This window comes from Oncorhynchus nerka, linkage group LG11, assembly GCF_034236695.1.
Source record: "Oncorhynchus nerka isolate Pitt River linkage group LG11, Oner_Uvic_2.0, whole genome shotgun sequence".
Classification (NCBI taxonomy): Eukaryota; Metazoa; Chordata; class Actinopteri; order Salmoniformes; family Salmonidae; genus Oncorhynchus; species Oncorhynchus nerka.
This window is the reverse complement of record NC_088406.1, coordinates 37,293,789-37,316,330: the sequence shown is the minus strand read 5'-3', so window position 1 is coordinate 37,316,330 and position 22,542 is coordinate 37,293,789. Positions and strand designations below refer to the sequence as shown.

The window sequence follows — 22,542 nt, the reverse complement described above, 5'->3', positions numbered from 1 at the left end:
AATAGTTAAATAGCTAAATGTTCTTATCTGTTCCATCAGACTCAATGCTTTTAAACTTGTTTTTATGTAGCCTATAGCTTACTGGTTGTATGAATTTGCGATCAATTGTCCCAGAGTCTGTTTGGAGTGGGCTATTTCTTTCTCGACAAGCTGACCAGTAGAATATGCCTAGGTACATTTTTCTACGATGTGGATTATGGTAGATTGACAGGCTAATGATTTTGCTGTTCTTTACTCATCTTGTTGGCTGAGGAAAAGTCCATGTGGACAGTTATTGTAACATCTTCAAAGTGTGCATCATATTTCAATAAGTTGTTCCACACATTGTTGCATCCAGGTCTTGCATGGTCGAGTACATTTCTCAAATGTGGGTAAATTTCAAAAGCTGGCGCTCAAATTTCCAGCACCACATTTTCCAAATGGAAACCCTTATTGGGTGACAGTGCCCAGTCATGGAAACCCTCCAGAGGCCTACTGCCTGTAACGCTGCCTGGGCAGCAGGTGGCACTAGGCCTCAGCAAAAACATTCCTCCACCAGGCAGCCCTGGACTGGAGGAAAGGCTGGTGCTGGCCGCAGCCACTTTGGATGTATCAACACCTTTTAATAAAAAGTAGGCTAAACTCTTATTTTACCAGGTTAGTTGACTGAGAACACAGTCTCATTTACAGCAATGACCTGGGGAATAGTTAGAGGGGATGATTAGCTGACCATGATGGTATGAGTGCCAGATTGGGAATTTAGCCAGGACACCAGGGTTAACACCTCTACTCTTACAATAAGTGTCATGAGCTCTTTAGTGACCACAGAGAGTCAGGACACCCGTTTAACGTCCCAACCCGAAAGACGGCACCCTACACAGGGCAATGTCCCCAATCACTGCCCTGGGGCATTGGGAAAAATATATATCTTTTTTTTTTTTTGACCAGAGGAAAGGGTGCCTCCTACTGGCTCTCCAACACCACTTCCAGCAGCATCTGGTCTCCTATCCAGGGACTGACCAGGACCAACTCTGCTTCACTTCAGAAGCAAGCCAGCAATGGGATGCAGGGTGGATTGGTGTAGATTTAAGGACATACCTGATTCAAAGCGTTAGGCCTGTGTTCATGCTATTGCTTTCATGACCTAAACAGACTTTGTTTTGACAGTTTATTTTGTATGCTTGCCCACTTTCTTTAGTTTGTGCTTCCAAACATGATATTGAGGTCTTCATGAGTGGTTTTGAAGCAGAGTCATTTAAAATGTTTGCAGGAAAAATTATTGAAATAAACTCCAATTTGTAATCCCTGTTCAGGAGGCATGCAGGACTATAACTACCTGAATGGGAACTGCCTGGAGATCACCATGGAACTGAGCTGCTGTAAATTTCCCCTGGCCTCGGAGTTAAAGAAAGAGTGGGACTACAACAGGGAGTCTCTCATTGCCTACCTGGAGCAGGTAGGCTTTCACAAGACACAGTGTCACACTCCAACTTTCAAACTATCATACACATAATTTCATTGCACATATGAATATCCGTAGTATTACTCTCTGGTTCTTACTACTGTACTCTATTTATTTTAATTGAAGAGATTTTTCTGTCTTGACATCCGTTTGCAGTAGTTACTTAGTTCTGGGCAGCACTTAGTTATTTGAGCTTCTTTTGTTCCCAGCTACTGAGGCAATAGAAACAGTGTTTGAGATCTCTTCTGACGTTATCCTGTTTTCTCCCAGGTTCACATTGGAGTAAGAGGCTATGTGAAGGAAGCTACCAATGGGACAGCTCTGCCTGATGTCAGGATCATGGTGGCAGGCATCAACCATAACCTGACCACGGCCCAGTTTGGTGACTACTACCGTCTGCTGCTCCCTGGGACATACAATGTCTCAGCTATAGCTACGGGGTAAGTACAGCTGGAGGAATGAGCTCTATAGTTTCTACAGTAACTTTGCAGGCACAAGTTACTGTAGTCTTTAACAAAATAAGCATACTCTACTCCTGACTTTAGTTCCTGTCTGTTTTCCTTAGAACTGATTTGGGTATGGTGTTTTCTTACAGGAAGTAAATGTATGTCTTAGAGCTTGTTACTGGTACTTAACCATGTTACCTGACACTTCCTGGTGAAATACATTTCAAATCACCTGGATGTAGATACACTGCTGTGCACAGGGGTTTTACTTTGTTTTTTGCATTACTAAATGTTTATTTTAACTGCAACAAAATAAACATTCAATGTCTGTCTTCATAGGTACATGTCCATGACAGTAGTTGGGGTTCAAGTGGTGGAGGGCAAGGCCACCAAGCTCAATTTCACCCTGGCACCCCTGGGAAATGAACCCACAGGTGGCATAACCGTACCCTTTACCCCCACCACCACCGTCCCTACCACAACCTCTGACCCTGACTCCACCAGCATCGAGACCTCCAGCACCACCTCTGAGATGGGGACCTCTGGGGCCAACGAGAGCTCCACTCCCCAGGAGGCTCGGCCCCCAGCCCAGCCTGAGCACCAGCCCATCCAGCCACAGGACTTCCGCCATCACCATTACAATGATATGGAGCTGTTCCTACGCAGGTACTGTTATGTTTGCTTTATAGCCTTTGCAGTGAAGCATTTAAAATGTTATGCTAGCAAGTATAGGCTACCTGGGGCGGCAGGTAGCCTAGTGGTTAAAGCGTTGGGCCAGTAACCGAAAGGTTGCTAGATCAAATCCCAGAGCTGACAATGTGAAAATCTGTTTTTCTACCCCTGTACAAGGCAGTTAACCCACTGTACCTAGCCCGCCATAAATAAGAATTTGTTCTTAACGGACTTGCCTGTTAAATAATAAAAATAAAAAAAGTAATATTAGGATGTTGGAGCTTGAATTAAATGTGAAAAAGCCTTGTTCTTTCAACACAACAGGTACAGCAATGGGTTCCCTTCCATCGCTCATCTCTACTCCATTGGGAAGTCAGCAGAGGACCGTGAGCTCTACGTCATGGTGATATCAGACAACCCCACTGTCCATGAGCCAGGTATGGATGTGATTTGGTGTAGCTCCAGAAGAGACTATTGGCCCTAAAGCGAGGCCTTCAATCAATGGCTGTTTGGTTTATGATGATCTAACTTCTTACAGTAACTGGATTGTGTTCATACACTGAAATTCATAGCAGTTCTGCTGTTTTCTTCCTTAAGATGATCCTGATATTATTGCTTCGGCCCAATTATCTAGTAGCTTCATAGCAAGATGACAGACATGGCAGTTCTGCTTCTAGCTCCTAAGCAACTTTGCAGTATTTTATTTTTTGTGTGTTATTTCTTACACTATTAGCCCAGAACGATTTTTGTGTTATTACATAAAGCTGGAAATAGCTTTTGGATATCAGAGCTGCAGTAACTTACCAGCACTACAACCAGGAATACATCTTTCCCGAATTGGATTATTTGTTCGCAACCCTGAGGACAATTGAACTTCTCCCATAGGCTGCTCCAAGACTCCGCCGCCGGAGAAGAGGTATTCGGAGTGGACTTCTAGTCCGACTCAGGAGGCGGGCACACCATCCACCGCTTCCAATTTTATTACTCACTAATGTTCGGTCTGTGGACAATAAAGTAGACAAGCTCAGGACAAAGATCTCCTTCCAGAGAGACATCAGGGACTGTAACATTCTCTGTTTCACAGAATCATGGCTCTCCGGATATACTGTCCCCGTCCATACAGCCAGCTGGGTTCTCAGTACATCACCCACCCAGACAGGAATAAAGAACTCTCAGGGAAGAAGGGCGGTGGTGTATATTTCATGATTAACCACTCATGGTGTGATTGAGATAACGTACAGAAACTCAAGTCCTTCGTTCACCCGACCTAGAATACCTCACAATCAAATACAGACCGTATTACCTCCCAGAGAATTCTCTTTGGTTAGTCACAGCCGTGTATATTCCCCATCAAGCTGAGACCAGAACGGCCCTCAAGGAACTACACTGGACATTATGCAAACTGGAAACCACATATCCCTCCCGTCAGCAAACCAGATCATAACTTTATTTTGCTCCTCCCTTTCTATAGGCAGGAACTCAAACAGGAAATAACTGTGCAATGGTCTATTCAATGCTAGTCTGACCAATCAGAATCCATGCTTCAAGATTGTTTTGATCATACGGACTGGGATATGTTCTGGGTAGCCTTGTATAATAACATTGATGTATACACAGATACAGTTGTTCCCACGGACTATTATAACCTACCCAAACCATAAACTGTGGATAGATGGCAGCATTCGCGCTAAACTGAAAGCGTGAACCGCCGCATTTAACCATGGCAAGGTGACTGGGAATATAGTCGATACAAACAGTGAAGTTATTCCCTCCATAAGCCAATCAAACAGAGAAAACGTCAGAACAAATACAAAGTGGAGTCGCAATTCAACGGCTCAAACACGAGACGTATGGGTCTACAGACAATCACGGATTACAAAGGGAAAACCAGCCACATCTCGCTTTGAGAATAACACAGTGCCATCGACGAGGCCCGCACCCAAGGACTGTGGGCTCTCCTTCTCTGTGGCCGACGTGAGTAAGACATTTAGGCGTGTTAACCCTCGCAAGGCTGCCGGCCCAGACGGCATCCCTAGCCGCGCCCTCAGAGCATGCGGAGACCAGCTGGCTGGAGTGTTTACGGACGTATTCAATCTCTCCCTATCCCTGTCTGCTGTCTCCACTTGCTTCAAGATGTCCACCATGGTTCCTGTACCAAAGAAAGCAATGGTAACTGAACAAAATGACTATCGCTCTGTAGCACTCACTTCTGTCATCCTGAAGTGCTTTGAGAGGCTAGTTAAGGATCATATCACCTCTACCTTACCTGACACTCTAGACCCACTATGATTTGCTTACCTCCCCAATAGATCCACAGAGATATAATCACCATTACACTGCACTACAACTCCTGGACAAGAGGAATACCTATGTAAGAATGCTGTTCATTGGCTATAGCTCAGCCTTCAACACCATAGTACCCTCCAAGGTCGTCATCAAGCTTGGGGCCCTGGGTCTGAACCCGCCCTGTGCAAATGGGTCCTGGACTTCCTGACTGGCCACCCCCAGGTGGTGAACGTAGGAAACAACACCTCCACTTCACTGATCCTCAACACAGGGGCCCCACAAGGGTGTGTACTCAGCCCCCTCCTGTACAGCCTGTTCACCCATGATACACGCCTCAACTCCAATCATCAAGTTTGCAGACGACACAACCATAGTAGGCCTGATTACCAACAATGACAAGACAGCCTACAGGGAGGAGGTGAGGTCCCTGGTGGAGTGGTGCCAGGAAATTAACCTCTCCCTCAACGTTAACAAAACAAAGGAGCTGATCGTGGACTTCAGGAAAAAGCAGTGGGCGCACGCCCTTGTCCACATTGACGGGACCACAGTGGAGAAGGTGGAAAGCTTCAAGTTGATTGGCGTACACAGCACTGACGATTTGTCTGTGGTGGACCATTTCAGTGTGGTGAAGAAGGTGTAACAGATCATCTTCAACCTCAGGAGGCTGAAGAAATTTGGCTTGGCCCCTCATACCCTCAAACTTTTACAGATGCACAATTGAGAGCATCCTGTCAGGCTGTATCACCGCCTGGTATGGCAACTGCACCGCCCACAACCAAAGGGCTCATCAGAGGGTGGTGTGGTCTGCCCAACGCATCGCCGGGGGCACACTGTCTGCCCTCCAGTACACCTACAGCACCTGATGTCACAGGAAGGCCAAAATGATGATCAAGGACATCAACACCCGCGCCACTGCCTGTTCACCCCGCTACCATCCAGAATGCGAGGTCAGTACAGGTGCATCAAAGCTGGGACTGAGAGACTGAAAAACAGCCTCTATCAAGGCCATCGGACTGTTAAATAGCCACCACTAGTTGGCTGACACCCGGTTACTCAAGCCTGCACCTTAGAGTTTGCTGCCCTATGTATGTAGACATGGAATCACTGGTCACTTTAATCATGTTTACATACTCCTTAACTCATCTCATATGTACAGTTGAAGTCGGAAGTTTACATAGACCTTAGCCAAATGCATTTAAACTCAGTTTTTCACAATTCCTGACATTTAATCCTAGTAAAAATTCCCTGTTTTAGGTCAGTTAGGATCACCACTTTATTCTAAGAATGTGAAATGTCAGAATAATAGTAGAGAGAATGATTTATTTCAGCTTTTATTTATTTAAATGGTTTAACTTGGGTCAAATGTTTCAGGTAGCCTTCCACCAGCTTCCCACAATAAGTTGGGTGAATTTTGGCCCATTCCTCCTGACAGAGCTGGTGTAACGGAGTCAGGTTTGTAGGCCTCCTTTCTCGCACACGCCTTTCCAGTTCTGCCCACAAATTGGCTATAGGATTGAGGTCAGGGTTTTGTGATGGCCACTCCAATACCATGACTTTTGTTGTCCTTAAGCCATTTTTCCACAACTTTGGAAATATGCTTGGGGTCATTGTTCATTTGGAAGACCCATTTACGACCATGCTTTAACTTCCTGACTGATGTCTTGAGATGTTGCTTCAATATATCCGCATAAATATCCTCCCTCATGATGCCATCTATTTTGTGAAGTGCACCAGTCCCTCCTGCAGCAAAGCACCCCCACAACATGATGCTGCCACCCCCGTGCTTCAAGGCGGTTTTGGAGCAGTGACTTCTTCCTTGCCGAGCTGCCTTTCAGGTTATGTCGATACTGTGGATATAAATACGTTTTACTGTGGATATAGATACTTTGTACCTGTTTCCTCCAGCATCTTCACAAGGTCTTTTGCTGTTGTTCTGGGATTGATTTGCACATTTTTCCCACCAAAGTACGTTCATCTCTAGGAGACAGAACGCATCTCCTTCCTGAGTGGTATGACGGCTGCGTGGTCCCATGGTGTTTATACTTGCGTACTATTGTTTGTACAGATGAACGTGGTACCTTCAGGCGTTTGGAAATTGCTCCCAAGGATGAACCATACTTGTGGAGGTTTACACATTTTTTTTTCTGAGGTCTTGGCTGATTTCTTTTGATTTTGCCATGATGTCAAGCAAAAAGGCACTGAGTTTGAAGGTAGGCCTTGAAATGCATCCACAGGTACACCTCCAATTCACTCAAATGATGTCAATTAGCCTATCAGAAGCTTCTAAGTCATGACATCATTTTCTGGAATTTTCCAAGCTGTTTAAAGGCACAGTCAACTTAGTGTATGTAAACTTCTGACCCACTACAATTGTGATAAGTGAAATAATCTGTCTGTGAACAATTGTTGGAAAAATGACTTGTGTCATGCAGAAAGTAGATGTCCTAACCGACTTGTCAAAACAATAGTTTGTTAACAAGAAATGTGTGGATTAGTTGAAAAAGGAGTTTTAATGACTCCAACCTAAGTGTCTGTAAACTTCCAACTTCAACTATATACTGCATTCTATTCTTCAGTATTTTAGTCAATGCCACTCTGACATTGCTTGTCCTAATATTTATATTTTTTCAATTTGATTATTTTACTTTTAGATGTGTGTATTGTTGTGAATTGTTAGATATTACTGCACCAACAATAACATATGCTAAATATGTGTATGTGACCAATAATTTGATTTGATATCCTTTTGAATGTGGTGTACTCACTCATATCAGCAGGCCCTTTAAAGCATTGTGTTTTTTCAATATTTGGTGGCACTGCAAGGATAAGGAGGGTTTTAAAATCATTGGTGTGCTTTAATTTAATTGAGTGTGAATTTGTTCAGGAGACCTCCGCCCTCATTCCCTCTCAGCCGACTTTGCCCTACTTCTCTTTTAATAGCACTCTTAACACTTTTTGTATTTATTTTTCCCGCTCTTTTCTCCCCTCTGCTTCAGGTGAACCAGAGTTCAAGTACATAGCTAACATGCACGGAAATGAGGTGGTGGGACGCGAGCTACTCCTCAACCTTATTGAGTACCTGTGCCATAACTATGGCAGCGACCCTGAGGTCACCCAGTTGGTCAACACGACTCGGATACACATTATGCCTTCCATGAACCCGGATGGTTATGAGATCGCCAGGGAGGGTAAGAGAGGAACGTGTGTGTGTGTGGGGGGGGGGGGGTCTATTTGTGAAAATGTTGCCTGTACGCATGCCAGATGAAGAAAAATGCAGTGTCGCTCTAAAAGAAGGTATTTCACATGATCAGCGGTAGCATGAAGTCAGTGGTTCCCAAACTGTGCCTCCCCCAAGTTTTATCTTTCTTAAGGAACTCGGTCCGGCTTTCAACTTATTCTTGAGAGTTGTAATAGTAGAATGCACCAGGTGCAATTTTGAGGTTGGGTAGTGCATCATCAGTTCCTCTTGTCATGTCAGTCATTGCATACCTTAGAGAGCCATTTATAACTTGCAAGAAATGTCCTGATCAACTAGCGCATATCTGCAAAAACATTTTTTTACCCCATAGATTTTGTTGTATTGTTTGAGTCACTAAAATATCACAGGAATACACATTAGACATGGTGAATTTGTATAGAATTTTAAGAACTTTCTGCCTGTGAACAAAAAGTGTTCAGACCCAAATAGCTTGAATATGCCAACAGAAACTATCTGTACGTCAAGTGTCAGACTGAGACCTTGAAATACTTCTGAATGGAATTTCTTCTCTTTTGCTGCCTAGCTTCCTTATTTGCCCTGTAGATCTTCTCACATTTACTCTAACATAGGTCTAGTTTTAGCTCAGGTACTTGTGCTGCTGTTTTCCCCAGCACTTTATAAACAGGAAGTTGATCACCGGGGAAATATTTAAGGTGGAACTACCCTATTATTAAAAGAAGCCATGGAAATATTTGTTTTGGTACCTGGGTACTGTGACATGAGAATGATCCGTCTCTGTATAATGGATTGAGATATAAGTATCATGTGTTTCGTGTTGTTTTCTGTTCGTTTTCTCTCGCAGGTGATGTCAGAGGGTACACGGGACGCAACAACAGTAACAACTTTGACCTGAACCGTAACTTTCCTGACCAATTTACTACCATCACTGAACCCAGGCAGCCAGAGACCATCGCTGTGATGAACTGGCTCAAGAGTAATCCCTTTGTGCTCTCAGCCAACCTACATGGAGGTAATCCCTAACCTCTCCCATTTTTCAATGTTTCTAAAAATTGTATGTTGGCTTGCCACCAACAAATTGGTCGACTTTGGAGGACAGCTTTATAATTTGAGTAATATACTGTATTCTCATTGAATATTTCCTCTCTGCCCACCACAGGGTCATTGGTGGTCAACTACCCATATGATGATGACAAGCAGGGACGTACGGAGTACAGCAAGTGTCCTGATGACAAGGTCTTTAAACAAGTGGCCAGAGCCTACTCTCAGGTCAGTGGACTTCAACACACAATTTTGGTCCTTATATCAGTCCATTTAACTTTTTAATTAATACATTTATACAGTTGTAAACTATTTTAATTATGTTAATAAAACCACTGGACAGAAGATATGTTTACTGTTTCAATTCTGCTGTTTTTATTGCATTGTATTTGCCGTGTGTGTGTGTCCGTCCAGGAAAACGCTCTCATGCACAAAGGACACCCTTGTGAGGACCTTTACCGATCAGAATTCTTTGAGGACGGCATCACCAACGGCGCCAACTGGTACAATGTTCCCGGTACGTGCCCTCTCATTCCAATTCACACACTGTGAGGAACAATTTGTATGTCTGCGCACCTGTGCGTGTGTATCTGACTTCTCTTTGTGTTCTCTCACCAGGTGGGATGCAGGACTGGAACTACCTGAACACTAACTGTTTTGAGGTGACCATAGAGTTGGGCTGTGTGAAGTACCCTAAGGCCCAGCACCTGCCTTTGTACTGGGACCAGAACCACAGAGCCTTACTGCAGTACATCCACCAGGTCAGCATACTTACATGCAGTCCTTCACACACTCTCTCTCTCAATTATTATTATTATTGAAAAAATTGTACGTGTATTTTCTCTTTCTCTCTGTCTTACCTACTTATTTTGTCTCAAATGCACCAACTTGTATTTGAGGTATTCATTGTGTGTGTGCCTCTGTAGGTCCACAGAGGCGTGAAGGGCATGGTGATAGACATTAAAGATGGTACAGGCATCCCTAATGCCACCATCACGGTGGAGGAGATCGATCATCAAATCACAACCCACCTAGCTGGAGACTACTGGAGACTTCTGGTCCCTGGAACGTACCACCTCACCGCCTCCGCACAGGGGTGAGAGACAGGACCGTAGTAGTAACTGAGATAAATTTGAGGGTTTGTTTAAAATGTAGACCCAAGACCGATCCAAAAAACCCTGTTTATCTGCAGGGTAACCACACACTAACCCATAGAAACAGACCAACTAGAATGAACGACCTCTGTGGCCTAACCCTCCCTCCCCGTCTTCTCAGGTATAACTCAGTAAAGATCTATGCCACAGTGCCAGAGGAGGGGGTGGAGCTGGTAGACTTCCGGCTGACACGGATGCATTCTGATTCCAACGGCCAGGCCCCAATGGACCCCAGGGCCACCCAGGACCCTGCAGAGGAGGTGTTCCAGAGCTTCATTAAGGACCTGTCTCTGGGCCAGGGGCTAGAGCAGCTGGTTCAGAGTACCGTCACAGAGAGCAGCTTCAGATACAGACGCTACAAAGAGCTGTCAGAGTTCCTGAGGGGTTTGACGTTCAACTTCCCCAAGATCACCTCCCTGCATAGGTAGGCCTGAGTTATGACCCCTGACCTCTAAACCCTAACCTGATAATTAACCTCTAAACCTCAACTTTCCCAAGAGGAACTCCCTGCACAAGTAGACCTGAGTTATGACCACTGACCTCCTAGCTAAACGCATCAAATGTCATCTCCCTGCATAGGTAAACTCTGACCTCTAACCCCTAGTGTAACTGCACTTAATCAAAATAATTTATCTTGTCATGTAAAAAAAATGTATATGTATTGTCACATGCACTAGATAGGTGCTATGAAATTTATTGTTTTACAGAGTCTGCCATAGTAGTACGGCGCCCATGGAGCAAATTAGGGTTAAGTGCCTTGCTCACGGGTACAGATTTTTCACCTTGTTGGCTTGGGTATTCGAACCAGCGACCTTTCGGTTACTGGCCCAACGCTCTAACCACTAGGCTACCAGCTCCCCTGTACTTCTAATGGCTAACCCCAAAACCTCTCCAAATGGTTTGAATTACGGTCTACGTCTCTTTGCAGAAGAGTCTGCTAGGTGACCATATTCCATATTATCTACAGTGGAACTGATAATAACATGCATTTTTCTGTGTAGTTTGGGCCAGAGTGTGGAGTACAGGACCATCTGGGCCTTGGAGATCTCCAACAAACCAGATGAGCCTGAAACGGCCGAGCCCAAGATCCGCTTGGTGGGAGGTATCCATGGCAACGCCCCCGTGGGCACAGAGCTGCTGCTGGAGTTCGCTGCCTTCCTCTGCATCAACTACGGCAAGAACCCCACCATCACCAGGGTGAGATGTTTTAACTGAGATGGTTTTACTACACCAATCATAGCTACGTTACCTAGTGAAATTATTCACACCCTTGCACAGTTGTGTTGCCTTGAAATGGCTAAATATTCATCATGTGGATTTCTTGATCTACCACACTTTCTAAAAAGTTTAGAGATGTTGTAAAATACAAAAGCTCTCATTAAATATCACTGATGTCCTGTTCTACCCATCATTCCTCTTTATGCTTTTCCCTCTTCTCCTCTCCACAGCTGATAAACGAGACGCGGATCGTCATCCTTCCCTCCATCAACCCAGATGGACGAGAGCTGGCCAGAGAGAAACAGTGCACCTCTACTGTGGGCATGACCAACACACACGGGAAAGATCTGGACACTGACTTCTTCGGTCAGTACCTGCTGTTTGTGTATAGACAGATGTTTTGTGTGTGTATACTTGCATGCCCTTACATGTCTAATGGTGTCCTGTCTGTGTGTGCTGCTGTTGTAGGTAATGCCTCCCAGCGCGTGGTGGAGGCTCAGCCAGAGACCAGGGCAGTGATGGACCTGATCTTAGAGAGGGGCTTCACACTCTCTGTAGCCCTGGATGGAGGCTCCCTGTTGGCCACTTACCCCTACGACAAGCCTGTACAGCCAGGTAGGAGCATAGGGCTCCAAATAGAACACTTTAGTGGGAAAACTATTAAATAAATAGTTAACTAATAGTGTACTTTTTTTCAGTTGAAAATGAGGAAACTCTGAAGTACCTGGCCAATGTTTATGCCAGAAACCATCCCAAGATGCACCTGGGGGATACAGGATGTTCAAGCAATGACCAAAGTATGTACCAACAGCACCACAAATAGACCACTGTGACCTATAGACTGTATAGTGAATTAAAAGGAAGTGGTGAATTGAAAAAGAAGATAGCTACTATATAGCTATTGTTTCAGCCTCCTCTTCTCCTCCTCTCTACTCAGTGGGTAACATCCCAGATGGAGTACTCAGGGCAGCAGAGAGACAAAGTCACATGGGCAGCATGAAGGTATGTTCCATCAACCCCTGCTTCTTAATGCTATCTAATGCTATACTTGTCTCAGGAGGAGGGTTGTTCTGACACCCTGGGCCCAAAGAGGCATCTGCTGGTTGAGTCCTGGAACGACAGGACTATATTTATTAGTCACCAAAATGCCTCTTCTGATCTGTGTGTATGTCTGTGTTCCAGGACTTCAGTGTGGACTTTGGCCACTGTCCAGAGATCACGGTGTATACAGGCTGCTGTCTGTTCCCCCCGGCCGTGCAGCTGGCCACGCTGTGGGCTGAGAACAGGAAGGCACTGCTTAGCATGCTGGTGGAGGTCAGTAATACCCTTGACCTCTGACCTGGTGCCATGTGATACAAATGCATTAAATAAGTTCACAAATGCGTTGATAAGAGTTATTGAGTGTGTTTGATAATAATTAATTAAAGCATTTCGGCACTCCGATTTGGTTACTTATCAAACACATTTGTTAAACTCAGTTGTGGCGGTAGGTAGCCTAGTGGTTAGAGCATTGGGCCAGTAACTGAAAGGTTGCTGGATCGAATCCCCATGCTGACAAGGTAAAAATCTGTCTGTCTTCCTGCGATAGACTAGCTTCACAGATATTGAGATATTGAGACAGATATTTGAACCACTATGACTAATTTGTTCCCATTTGAAACGACGGGCTGTGGTCCGTCTTGGTTTACTTATAAAATCTTTGCTAGAGTGTGTACTTCTGTTCTGTTATAATCTCCACCCGGCACAGCCAGAAGAGGACTGGCCACCCCTCATAGCCTGGTTCCTCTCTAGGTTTCTTCCTAGGTTTTGGCCTTTCTAGGGAGTTTTTCCTAGCCACTGTGCTTCTACACCTGCATTTCTTGCTGTTTGGGGTTTTAGGCTGGGTTTCTGTACAGCACTTTGAGATATCAACTGATGTAAGAAGGGCTATATAAATACATTTGATTTGTACTTGTACTGCACATCAAGCTGTCTTGCGCACAGTAACAGGATATAGGCTCCTGCCCTATCGGCCGTTCTGGCTCGGACATGGCTACTTACTTTCTGTTCTGTGTACTTTACATTCAATCTGTGTTTCGTCTGTCTCCCAGGTCCATAAAGGTGTGCGTGGCGTGGTAAAGGATAAGAGTGGGAAGCCCATCGTGGGGGCCATGATCGTGTTGAACGGGGGTGTGAGGGTGTTTACTGTAGAGGGAGGCTACTTCCATGCTCTTCTGGCACCAGGAAACCACAACATAGAGGCTGTGGCTGATGGCTACCAGCAACAACGGCAGGAGGTGGTTGTGTCGTCATATGAAGCCGCCAGCTCCATCATCATTGAGTTTGACATGGACAACCGCATTTTTGGCCTGCCCCGGGAGTTTGTTGTGGCTACTGCAGGTAAGCATGAGGAGAAATGGGTTTCGTGGAGATGTTACCTTTTATGTAATGTTGCCAAATGATTGCAGACAATTACATAAAAAAAAAACATTTTTGTCATTTAGCAGACGCTGTTATTATAGGAGCAATTAGGGTGAAGTGCTTTTCTCAACGGTACATCTACAGATTTTTCACCTAGTCGGCCCGGGGACTATTGTAGGGAGTATAACAAGGTGAATAAGTTAAATGCTGTAGGTTTTTAGGACACGTTTGTTTTGTGCAAAGGTCTGAGAGTCCTTTAGATGCCTTTTGGCAAACTCCAAGTGGGCTGTCATACTCACTGTCATGAGTATTCAGAGCCTTTGGTATGAGACTCAAACTTGACCTCTGATGCATCCTGTTTCCATTGATCATCCTTGAGATGTTTCTACAACTTGATTGGAGTCCACCTGGTAGTAAATTCAATTGATTGGACATGATTTGGAAAGGCACATACCTGTATATATAAGTTCCCACAGTTGACAGTGCATGTCAGAGCATAAACTAAGCCTTGAGGTCAAAGGAATTGGCCGTAGAGCTCCGAGACAGGATTGTGTCCAGGTACAGATCTCAGGAAGGGTACCCCAACATTTCTGCAGCATTAAATGTCCCAGCATTAAATGCCCCCAAGAACACAGTGGCCTCCATCATTCTTAAATGGAAGACGTTTTGAACCAACAAGACTCTTCCTAGAGCTGGTCGCCCGGCCAAACTGAGCAATCGGGGAGAAGGGCCTTGGTCAGGGAGGTGACCAAGAACCTGATGGTCACTCTGACAGAGTTCCTCTGTGGAGATGGGAGAATCTACCAAAAGGACAACCATCTCTGGAGCACTCCACCAATTAGGCCTTTATGGTAGAATGGCCAGACAGAAGCCACTCCTCAGTAAAAGGAACATGACCGCATGTTTGGAGTTTAGCAAAGGCACCTAAAGACTCTCAGACCATGAGCAACAAGATTCTCTGTTCTGATGATGCCAAGATTGAACTCTTTGGCCTGAATGCCAAGCGTCATGTCTGGAGGAAACCAGCATGGTGGTGGCAGCATCATGCGGTGACGAAGCACACAGCCAAGACAACGCAGGAGAGTGGCTACAGGACACGTCTTTGAATGTCCTTGAGTGGCCCGGACTTGAACCTGATCAACATCTCTGGAGAGACCTGAAAATAGTTGTACAGCGACGCTCCCCATCCAACCTAACAGAGCTTGAGAGGTGTGCCAAGCTTGTAGCATCATACCCAAGAAGATCGAGGCTGTAATCTCTGCCAAAGATGATTCAACAAAGTACTGAGTAAAGGGTCTGAATAGTTATGTAAATGTATTTTTTTTTTTTCCCTAATACATATTTTTGCTTTGTCATTTTGGGGTATTGTGTGTAGATTGATATTTAAAAAAAAAAAAATTTAACCTTTATTTAACGTGGCAAGTCAGTTAAGAACAAATTCTTATTTTCAAGGACAGCCTAGGAACAGTGGGTTAACTGCCTGTTCAGGGGCAGAACGACAGATTTGTACCTTGTCAGCTCGGGGGTTTGAACTTGCAACCTTCCGGTTACTAGTCCAACGAACCACTAGGCTACCCTGCCACCCCAAAAAAAACATTTTAGAATAAGGCTGTAACGTAACAATGTGGGAAAAGTCACGGGGTCTGAATACTTTCCGAATAAACTTCATGCTCGTCTCTCCTTCCCTACAGCGGCCTCCATGACGGCCCTGGTGGTGACAGCCTGTATCATCTGGTGCGTGTGTTCTGCTAAGTCCAACCAGCAGAAGGATGGTTTCCACCGGCTGCGGCAGCACCGTGACGATTACGAGGATGAGATACGCCTCACGTCCATGGGCTCCAAGAAATCCCTGCTCTCCAATGAGTTCCAGGATGAGAGCGAGAGTGATGAAGATGCACTCTACGCCAACGCCGACAAACTCTGAGATCCCACATACATACACGGCCAACCTGGTTCGTATTCGTTAGGCACCAAACAGACAGAAGCAGGGAAGGGACAACAAGAAACGCTTGTTTTTGCTATCTGTTGTTCACAAACATTTTGCTACGGTGTGCCCTAATGAATACGATCCTGTTAGTACTGGGCAATTCCACATTAACAGAGTGACGCACTACTTATGCACTACTTTTAACAATTTCCATAGAACATTTTACAAAAACACATTTACTTGAAGAACAATGCTGATGCAAAGTTTAGTAACAGAATGATGGTTTGTGCAGTTGGTGCCGTCATTCTGTTACCAAAATTTGCATCTGCACTGTTCTTCATGTAAATGTGTTTTTGTAAAATGTTCAGTGGAAATTGTAATAGTTAAGAGTGCATAGAGTTGTAAGGTTTTTGTTTGACATACATTCTAAACATGATAAATCTTTAGTCTCAGCATCACTCTGTTACTGTTGAATTGCTCTACTGCCCATCCCTGTGACTGTTGAGTTGGCTGGTATTGTGCTCTGTGGCTCTGCTTTACTGGAGGGAAAGGGAGGAAGAGGTGCAGCAGGGAGGGCTTGTTCTTGTCCTTTCCTATAAGATTCCCCAGGTCCTATTTGCTGTTCTCCTCCAGCCCACCAGAGAGAGGTGTTTCAGAGTCTACAACTGTCCTCTATGGCTGGTGTCCAAGATGACTCGTCCAAATCAGCACCTGCTTGGCTCTGTTCATGGATGCACATTAAAGGCCTAGTGGAGCTGGGAAACCTTTTTTTTCTTTCATGCACGCAACACACACATGCACACTTTTGCAGCTAATCACTCATCAACCTGTCCATATGTATTTGATACTTATACTTTGAACTAGTACCAAGGAATACACTAACTACAGTAATTTGAAATTATTCAAGAAATGTCAGTTTCTCCTGGTTTTTGTCAATGTTGTCCCAGTCCAGTTAGCCAATCTTTCAGAGGGAGCATCAAACACAGTGCCTTGGATGCTGTAGAGTTAGACACCCCACTCTCTTGTAGGGCTATAGTACAGAAGCGTGGTGGTGTGGGTACTAGAAGCATAGTAAATATACTAGAATCTCGTCCAGATTATGGCCTAGTACAGATTATAATCTGTGATCCATCAGATACTCGGGTGGTATGGAAGCCCTAATAGTCATCCAGGATTCTTGAGTATTTTAAATGATGCACTCTCAGAGCAGAAGCCTTACAATGGGCCTGGGTTCACAGGCTGCATGTGTTTTCACTTCTATTGCCCTCTGCTTATTCATGTGCCCTCTTGGACATACAGCACAAGGCCCTCTATGCATTGTACTACAAGCACTGTATGTTAAATACAAATACATGATTCCCCATTTAATTGTTCAGGGAAAGCACTTTGAAATAGATGCAAATACTGTAGACTACAAATGGATGGTTTTCTTTAAAAAAAATGTTTTTTAAAGAATATGTATGCTTTTTTTCTTTCTACGCACAGACCAGCTTGTTTAAAATGTTTCATATCTTAAAATGACCTTTTAAGATGGGAAATGACTTATCCATGCTTTAATAATCAGCAGCAACATAGATGTATATTTAGTTGTAATTTACTTTTATTTCTCTTTTTGCTGTTAATTTTTTTCATGCATTCATTCATGATTTATTTGTACATCTGATATAATACAATTCTATCAAATCCTTATGGTAGATGGCAGCCCTACATTACTGAAAAGGTGCAACATGTCTGCTCTAGAATCATCCAGCAGTGGTGGGAGTGTTTAGAGAGGAGGGCATCTTCCTCTACAACAGTGGTCACCAACCCTGGTCATGGGGAGTATGAGGTGTGCAGACTTGTTCCAGGCTAACACTGACCCTCCCAATTCTACTCTCATCAATGTCTTATTGATTAACTGGTTAGTTGAATCCGGTGTGTTAGTGCTGGGCTGGAACAAAACCCTGTACACCATGTAGTTATTCAGGACCAGGGAGGAGGACCACTAGTCTACAGGAGTGACTGACTCCTAGCTTACATCTCTGTTGCACATAATCAATATTGTAGCGAAGGCAGCTAATCTTAGGGGAGGGGGAGAAATTAAGTTATTTTTGTTTTACTTTCTGTGTGTGTGTGTGTGAGAGATGGAGAGCGTGTGTTTTCTGAATGGATGTTGGTGTTTTGATATAAATGGTTATTTTTGTTTCTTTTTATATGAAACTGAATTGATTGTAGATAATGAACTGTTGCCAAGTGTATTTGAGTGAGAAAAATAAGTGCAATTCAAGTTAACCCTGACAATACAACACACATTTCATAACAAACCAACCTGTTACTTTGTATGTGGTGATTATTTTTATTTTAACCTTTTATTTTACTAGGCAAGTCAGTTAAGAACAAATTCTTATTTACAATGGCGGCCAACCCCGGCCAAACAATAACCTGGACGACGCTGGGCCAATTGTGCGCTACCCTATGGGACTCTCAGTCATGGCCTGTTGTGATACAGCCTGGAATCGAACCAGGGTCTGTAGTGAAGCCCTGAGTTGCATTGCCTTAAACCGCTGCGCCACTCGGGAGCCCCATATGACAGACCATGCTGACATGAACATTCTTCAAGACACATTGATGAAATAAATAATTTTCTTTCAATATGGTTTTATGTCCTAATTTGTTGTATTGGTTTGACTCTACACTAATCTCTTCTCAGAGATGTCATTCAGCAGCAACATTGCAGCAAAATGTTAATGCAGATTCTCCATTTTAGCATCTTCTATTGGCCCACTACTGCCACTAGTGGACAGCCAATGAATTAATGTTTTGAATGAAGACAACTTGCATGGTGGCTGCTGTGAAAGGTTAAAAATGTGTTACTGCATATTTTGTTTAGTCAGTTTTAATAGGCTGGATTTTTAGATGTCAATGCAGTTGTTTGTGTTGCAGACTACTAGCATTTACCATTTTATTTCTATGGGGAGGGGAAGAATGTAGAGCAAGAATAGGACCAGTTTCACAACATTCCTCATTGCTTCTGTCGACACAGCTTATGAAAAGAAGTCTATAACGGCAACATTCTCTTCTGCTGGCAGGTGTGGTCTGTAGCTGTCTTTCTCAAATCATTCCTCTTTCAATTACTGTTTGAGGCTATACATACACTGCTTTTTTTGTTCCAAAGGTTCTGACCAGTTTGTCAATGGATGCTGCACAGTTAACAGCGCGGGGAGGCGCTGTTGTAGTGTACAGTTGTGGGAGTTTTCAAGTACAGTCCGTGGGCCGTGCGTCAGCTGATGACGTTGGACAAAAATGGCAGGAGGAAGCAGCAACTACTGGGAAGGTGAGGTGGCAAACTGGCACAACTAGGGTGCGATCAGACAGAGCCATTGGATACATTTACAACGATGTTTGGTAAATTATAACGGGGTTTACAGGCCAAAAGTGTTGTCAAATTTGGAGCAAATCGTCACTCTGTTGGGTTGGGTGGCCTGTCTCAGAACTCAGTTAGCTAGCTAGCAAAACAAGCTTTTGCTAGCAAGTGAAACGTTCACCGATGTAATGTTAACTTCGTCAGCTAGCTAGCTAATGTTTGTTAGCATAGCCATACAAACTTTAGGTTGTAGCTAGCTATTTTAGATTAGTTGTATACAATAGTTAGTATACTAGCTAGGTTGCTGTCGAGTTGATTAACTAGCTATGTGTTTTCAGTTTCACCTCGCTAGCTAACAGTAGTTATTTAGCTAAATGATAAGCCAACCTAAGCTAAATTGTTTTTGTGCTAGCTAACTAAAGTAGTTTGTTAGCCAGCAAAGTTGTATTGTCAACAGCAACAGGGTGATTAGAGTGCTGCCTGGTTGTTGTTTTTTCTCTCCACTTAGCGAATCTTAGCTACCTACCACTATTATATAGATAAACATCTGAATGTATGTTAAAGTTAGTTAACTTTCGATACGAAAAAGACAGCAAGACATCTGATTTAATGACTGATTTCAGCTATTTGGATTACAATCTTTCTGTAGACGTACGTTGCCGTTGACGCCAACCCTGTTTCTCAATTCCAAACGGTGTGTGTGTGTATATGAATGTTGCACATCCCAGATTTGCGAAAGCAGGCCAGGCAGCTGGAGAATGAGCTGGATCTGAAGCTGGTGTCCTTCAGTAAACTGTGTACCAGCTACAGCAGCTCCAGAGATGGCCGTCGAGGAGACAGGTAAGACTAAGACCCGTTCCTATTTTATCCCTAACCCCTTCCCCTATGGCCTATGTCCTACATTACAGGTGAGACTAGTGCCTGCCACTACAACTACAACTTTGGGGACAGTTTCCCAGAACCGAGATTAAGCCTTCTGAACTAAAAAGTACTTTCAATGGAGATTCTCCTTTAAACATGCCTTTTCTTGGTGTTTATGGATCTAAAAGAACTGATAGGTGTTACAAATATGGCGATACAGTACCTCCACCAAGCTCATATGTTGCTAGTCCTAATGGTCTTTCTCTCCCTCCTTTTCTTCCTTTCTGCCCTATAGCAACTCGGATACTACTCCCCTCCTCAACAACTCGACACAGGATAGAATGTTTGAGACCATGTCTGTGGAGATTGAACAGCTGCTGGCCAAAGTAAGACTTCCCAGCAAGTAATTATCATTGTATGCCGTTCATATGAAATTTCAGAATGGATTTTGGTCCTCAAGTAGTATTCAGCATTGTTGTGTGTATGTGTACTGACGGTGCTGTGTCTCTTAGCTCACGGGTGTGAACGACAAGATGGCGGAGTACACCAGCACCCCAGGGGTGACGTCCCTCAACGCAGCCCTGATGCACACGCTCCAGAGACACAGAGACATTCTGCAGGTCCGTCTGTCTTCTCTTACTTTCACATTTTTTCTCTTTATCCCTCCCCCTCTCTCCCGCTCTTTCTTTGTTTCACTCCCCATCTCTCTCGCCTATTCCTCTCTCAGAACTTAGTCCTACCTTGAGCTCTGCATGCATCATTTTCACTTCCAGGTTTTTCATTCCCTTAATTAACTCCTGTTGTTTTTTTGTTGCTGTACCCTAGGACTACACTCACGAATCCCACAAAACCAAAGCCAACTTCCTTGCCATCCGGGAGAGAGAAGATTTGCTGGGGTCTGTCCGGAAAGACATTGAGTGAGTATCTCTCCCTCCAGCCAGCCATCCCTCCATAGATCCTGTCTTACCATAAAACTTTGTACTGACTTGAAACAAGTACTAACTTGAAACAACAGATTGTGTCAACTATTTCAACTGTAAAGGGCGATTTGATAAAGCATATGATTATATTGATTATTATGGTTCTCTATGTAAGAACACACCCTCATGTGCGTCTCAAATCCCTGATCATGTAACAGTGAAAATAAAATAAAATACCAGTCATGTACGCTTTTTAGATGTTGAAGTTAAATAAAAAATGTTTTAGTGACAGTTCATCCACTTCGGGCAGGGTGACGAAGGCATATACAATGAAAGGGTAAAACGCTGCATTGAAACTTTCTTTATAGGCACTTTCACACTCACCACATACGCTGCTGCTACTGTCAATCTATCCTGTTGCCTAGTCACTTTACCCCAACCCATGTACGTAGCTACCTCAATTATCTCGTACCCATGCATACAAATTATGATATCACTGTAGTTTTCAATTTTCGATGGTATTTGATGTTTCTGATTAAAAATTGCTCTAAATAGGCTTAGCGGTAGTGCATGGCAACAAATTTATTCTTAGTTTTAATGAACTTTCTCCATTCTGATTGCTTTATACTGTTCAAATAAACTACAACCAAAAATAATAGGAATACAAAACTGACAGTGAAGTAGTCGGCACTTAGCTAAGTGGTTAGAGCGTTGGACCAGTAACCGAAAGGTTGCTAGATCGAGTCACCGAGCTGACAAGGTAAAACTCATTCACAGAAGGCAGTTAACCCACTGTTAAAACTATTAAAATGTAGGCCGTCATTGCAAATACAAATTTGTTCTTAACTGACTTGCCTAGTTAAATAAAGGTTAAATATTTGTAAAAAAAAAAATGTTAATAGTCCTATTTGTAGAACATTGCATAGGAATGAAAATCCTCTATTGTAACCTCTCTGGTACTCGACCAATGGTTCCCATTTCCATAGTTATTTGTTGAATTCCAGCATTCACTTCCTACATTTTCCTACATTTCTTCATTTCCTGCACGAATTTGTTGTCACTGTCACTTTTTTTGTTGTCTTAATATATGCCTGTATTTCATCAGGTTTCCTTTATGAGAATAATTATTCTCCCCTTTGACTGTTTTTGAATTCAATTGCAGTTCTTATTTAATAGAAGGTAAAGTAAAAATCTAAACCGGTCCTTGAATGAATAGTTTTTTTTTATGGTTTACCGCCCAGCCTACACCCATGGGCCTCCAATGAGAGAGAAGGTGCTCAGTGCTCCACTGATTGGCTTGGTAGTGAATGAGGAGATTTAAACGAGGGCTAGGCAACCAGACCATGACTATTGTCTGTGTTCTAATGGCTTATTGATCTGTGTAAGATGCATCAGGCCGCACCACAAGATCACTGCAGGATTCCTATTGAGCACACGCACCCCCTCCTTTATATAAGCATATAGCCTTATTCATCAGTGCTCTCTGTTCCATACAGTCATGTGTGTTCTCCTTGTGCTCCACAATAAACCAAACATGGTGCCTGGGAATGAACATTTCACTGTTCTGTTGGCTGTGGACTGAATTTATAATTGTTCTGCTTGAGAAAAGAACATTA

At 43.7% G+C, this 22,542-nt stretch overlaps 2 protein-coding genes across 3 annotated transcripts in view; both read left to right on the top strand.

Moving 5' to 3' along the window:
- LOC115116537 (carboxypeptidase D-like) overlaps positions 1–18,433 on the top strand; it is a 36,675-nt gene extending 18,242 nt beyond the window's left edge. The window contains exons 3-21 of the mRNA XM_029645030.2: positions 1,293–1,435; positions 1,712–1,881; positions 2,227–2,553; positions 2,884–2,996; positions 7,842–8,033; positions 8,907–9,074; positions 9,222–9,331; positions 9,518–9,620; positions 9,722–9,864; positions 10,030–10,199; positions 10,379–10,681; positions 11,259–11,454; positions 11,706–11,841; positions 11,944–12,090; positions 12,174–12,272; positions 12,413–12,477; positions 12,658–12,789; positions 13,566–13,854; positions 15,567–18,433. Of these exons, the coding sequence (XP_029500890.2) occupies positions 1,293–1,435; positions 1,712–1,881; positions 2,227–2,553; positions 2,884–2,996; positions 7,842–8,033; positions 8,907–9,074; positions 9,222–9,331; positions 9,518–9,620; positions 9,722–9,864; positions 10,030–10,199; positions 10,379–10,681; positions 11,259–11,454; positions 11,706–11,841; positions 11,944–12,090; positions 12,174–12,272; positions 12,413–12,477; positions 12,658–12,789; positions 13,566–13,854; positions 15,567–15,799 (3,239 nt within the window). The 3' untranslated portion in view covers positions 15,800–18,433. The remainder of the gene's footprint in view (positions 1–1,292; positions 1,436–1,711; positions 1,882–2,226; positions 2,554–2,883; positions 2,997–7,841; positions 8,034–8,906; positions 9,075–9,221; positions 9,332–9,517; positions 9,621–9,721; positions 9,865–10,029; positions 10,200–10,378; positions 10,682–11,258; positions 11,455–11,705; positions 11,842–11,943; positions 12,091–12,173; positions 12,273–12,412; positions 12,478–12,657; positions 12,790–13,565; positions 13,855–15,566) is intronic.
- A 577-nt stretch (positions 18,434–19,010) lies between these two features.
- The window catches only part of LOC115116538 (Golgi SNAP receptor complex member 1), a 45,981-nt gene continuing 42,449 nt past the window's right edge, over positions 19,011–22,542 (top strand). Inside the window, exons 1-5 of one of the 2 annotated variants that reach the window (XM_029645031.2) lie at positions 19,011–19,115; positions 19,874–19,985; positions 20,302–20,392; positions 20,519–20,626; positions 20,832–20,923. In XM_029645031.2, coding sequence (XP_029500891.1) covers positions 19,085–19,115; positions 19,874–19,985; positions 20,302–20,392; positions 20,519–20,626; positions 20,832–20,923 — 434 coding nt within the window. In that variant the 5' untranslated portion in view covers positions 19,011–19,084. Of the gene's footprint in view, positions 19,187–19,873; positions 19,986–20,301; positions 20,393–20,518; positions 20,627–20,831; positions 20,924–22,542 lie in introns of both variants that reach the window. The other variant, XM_029645032.2, reaches the window with a different exon arrangement.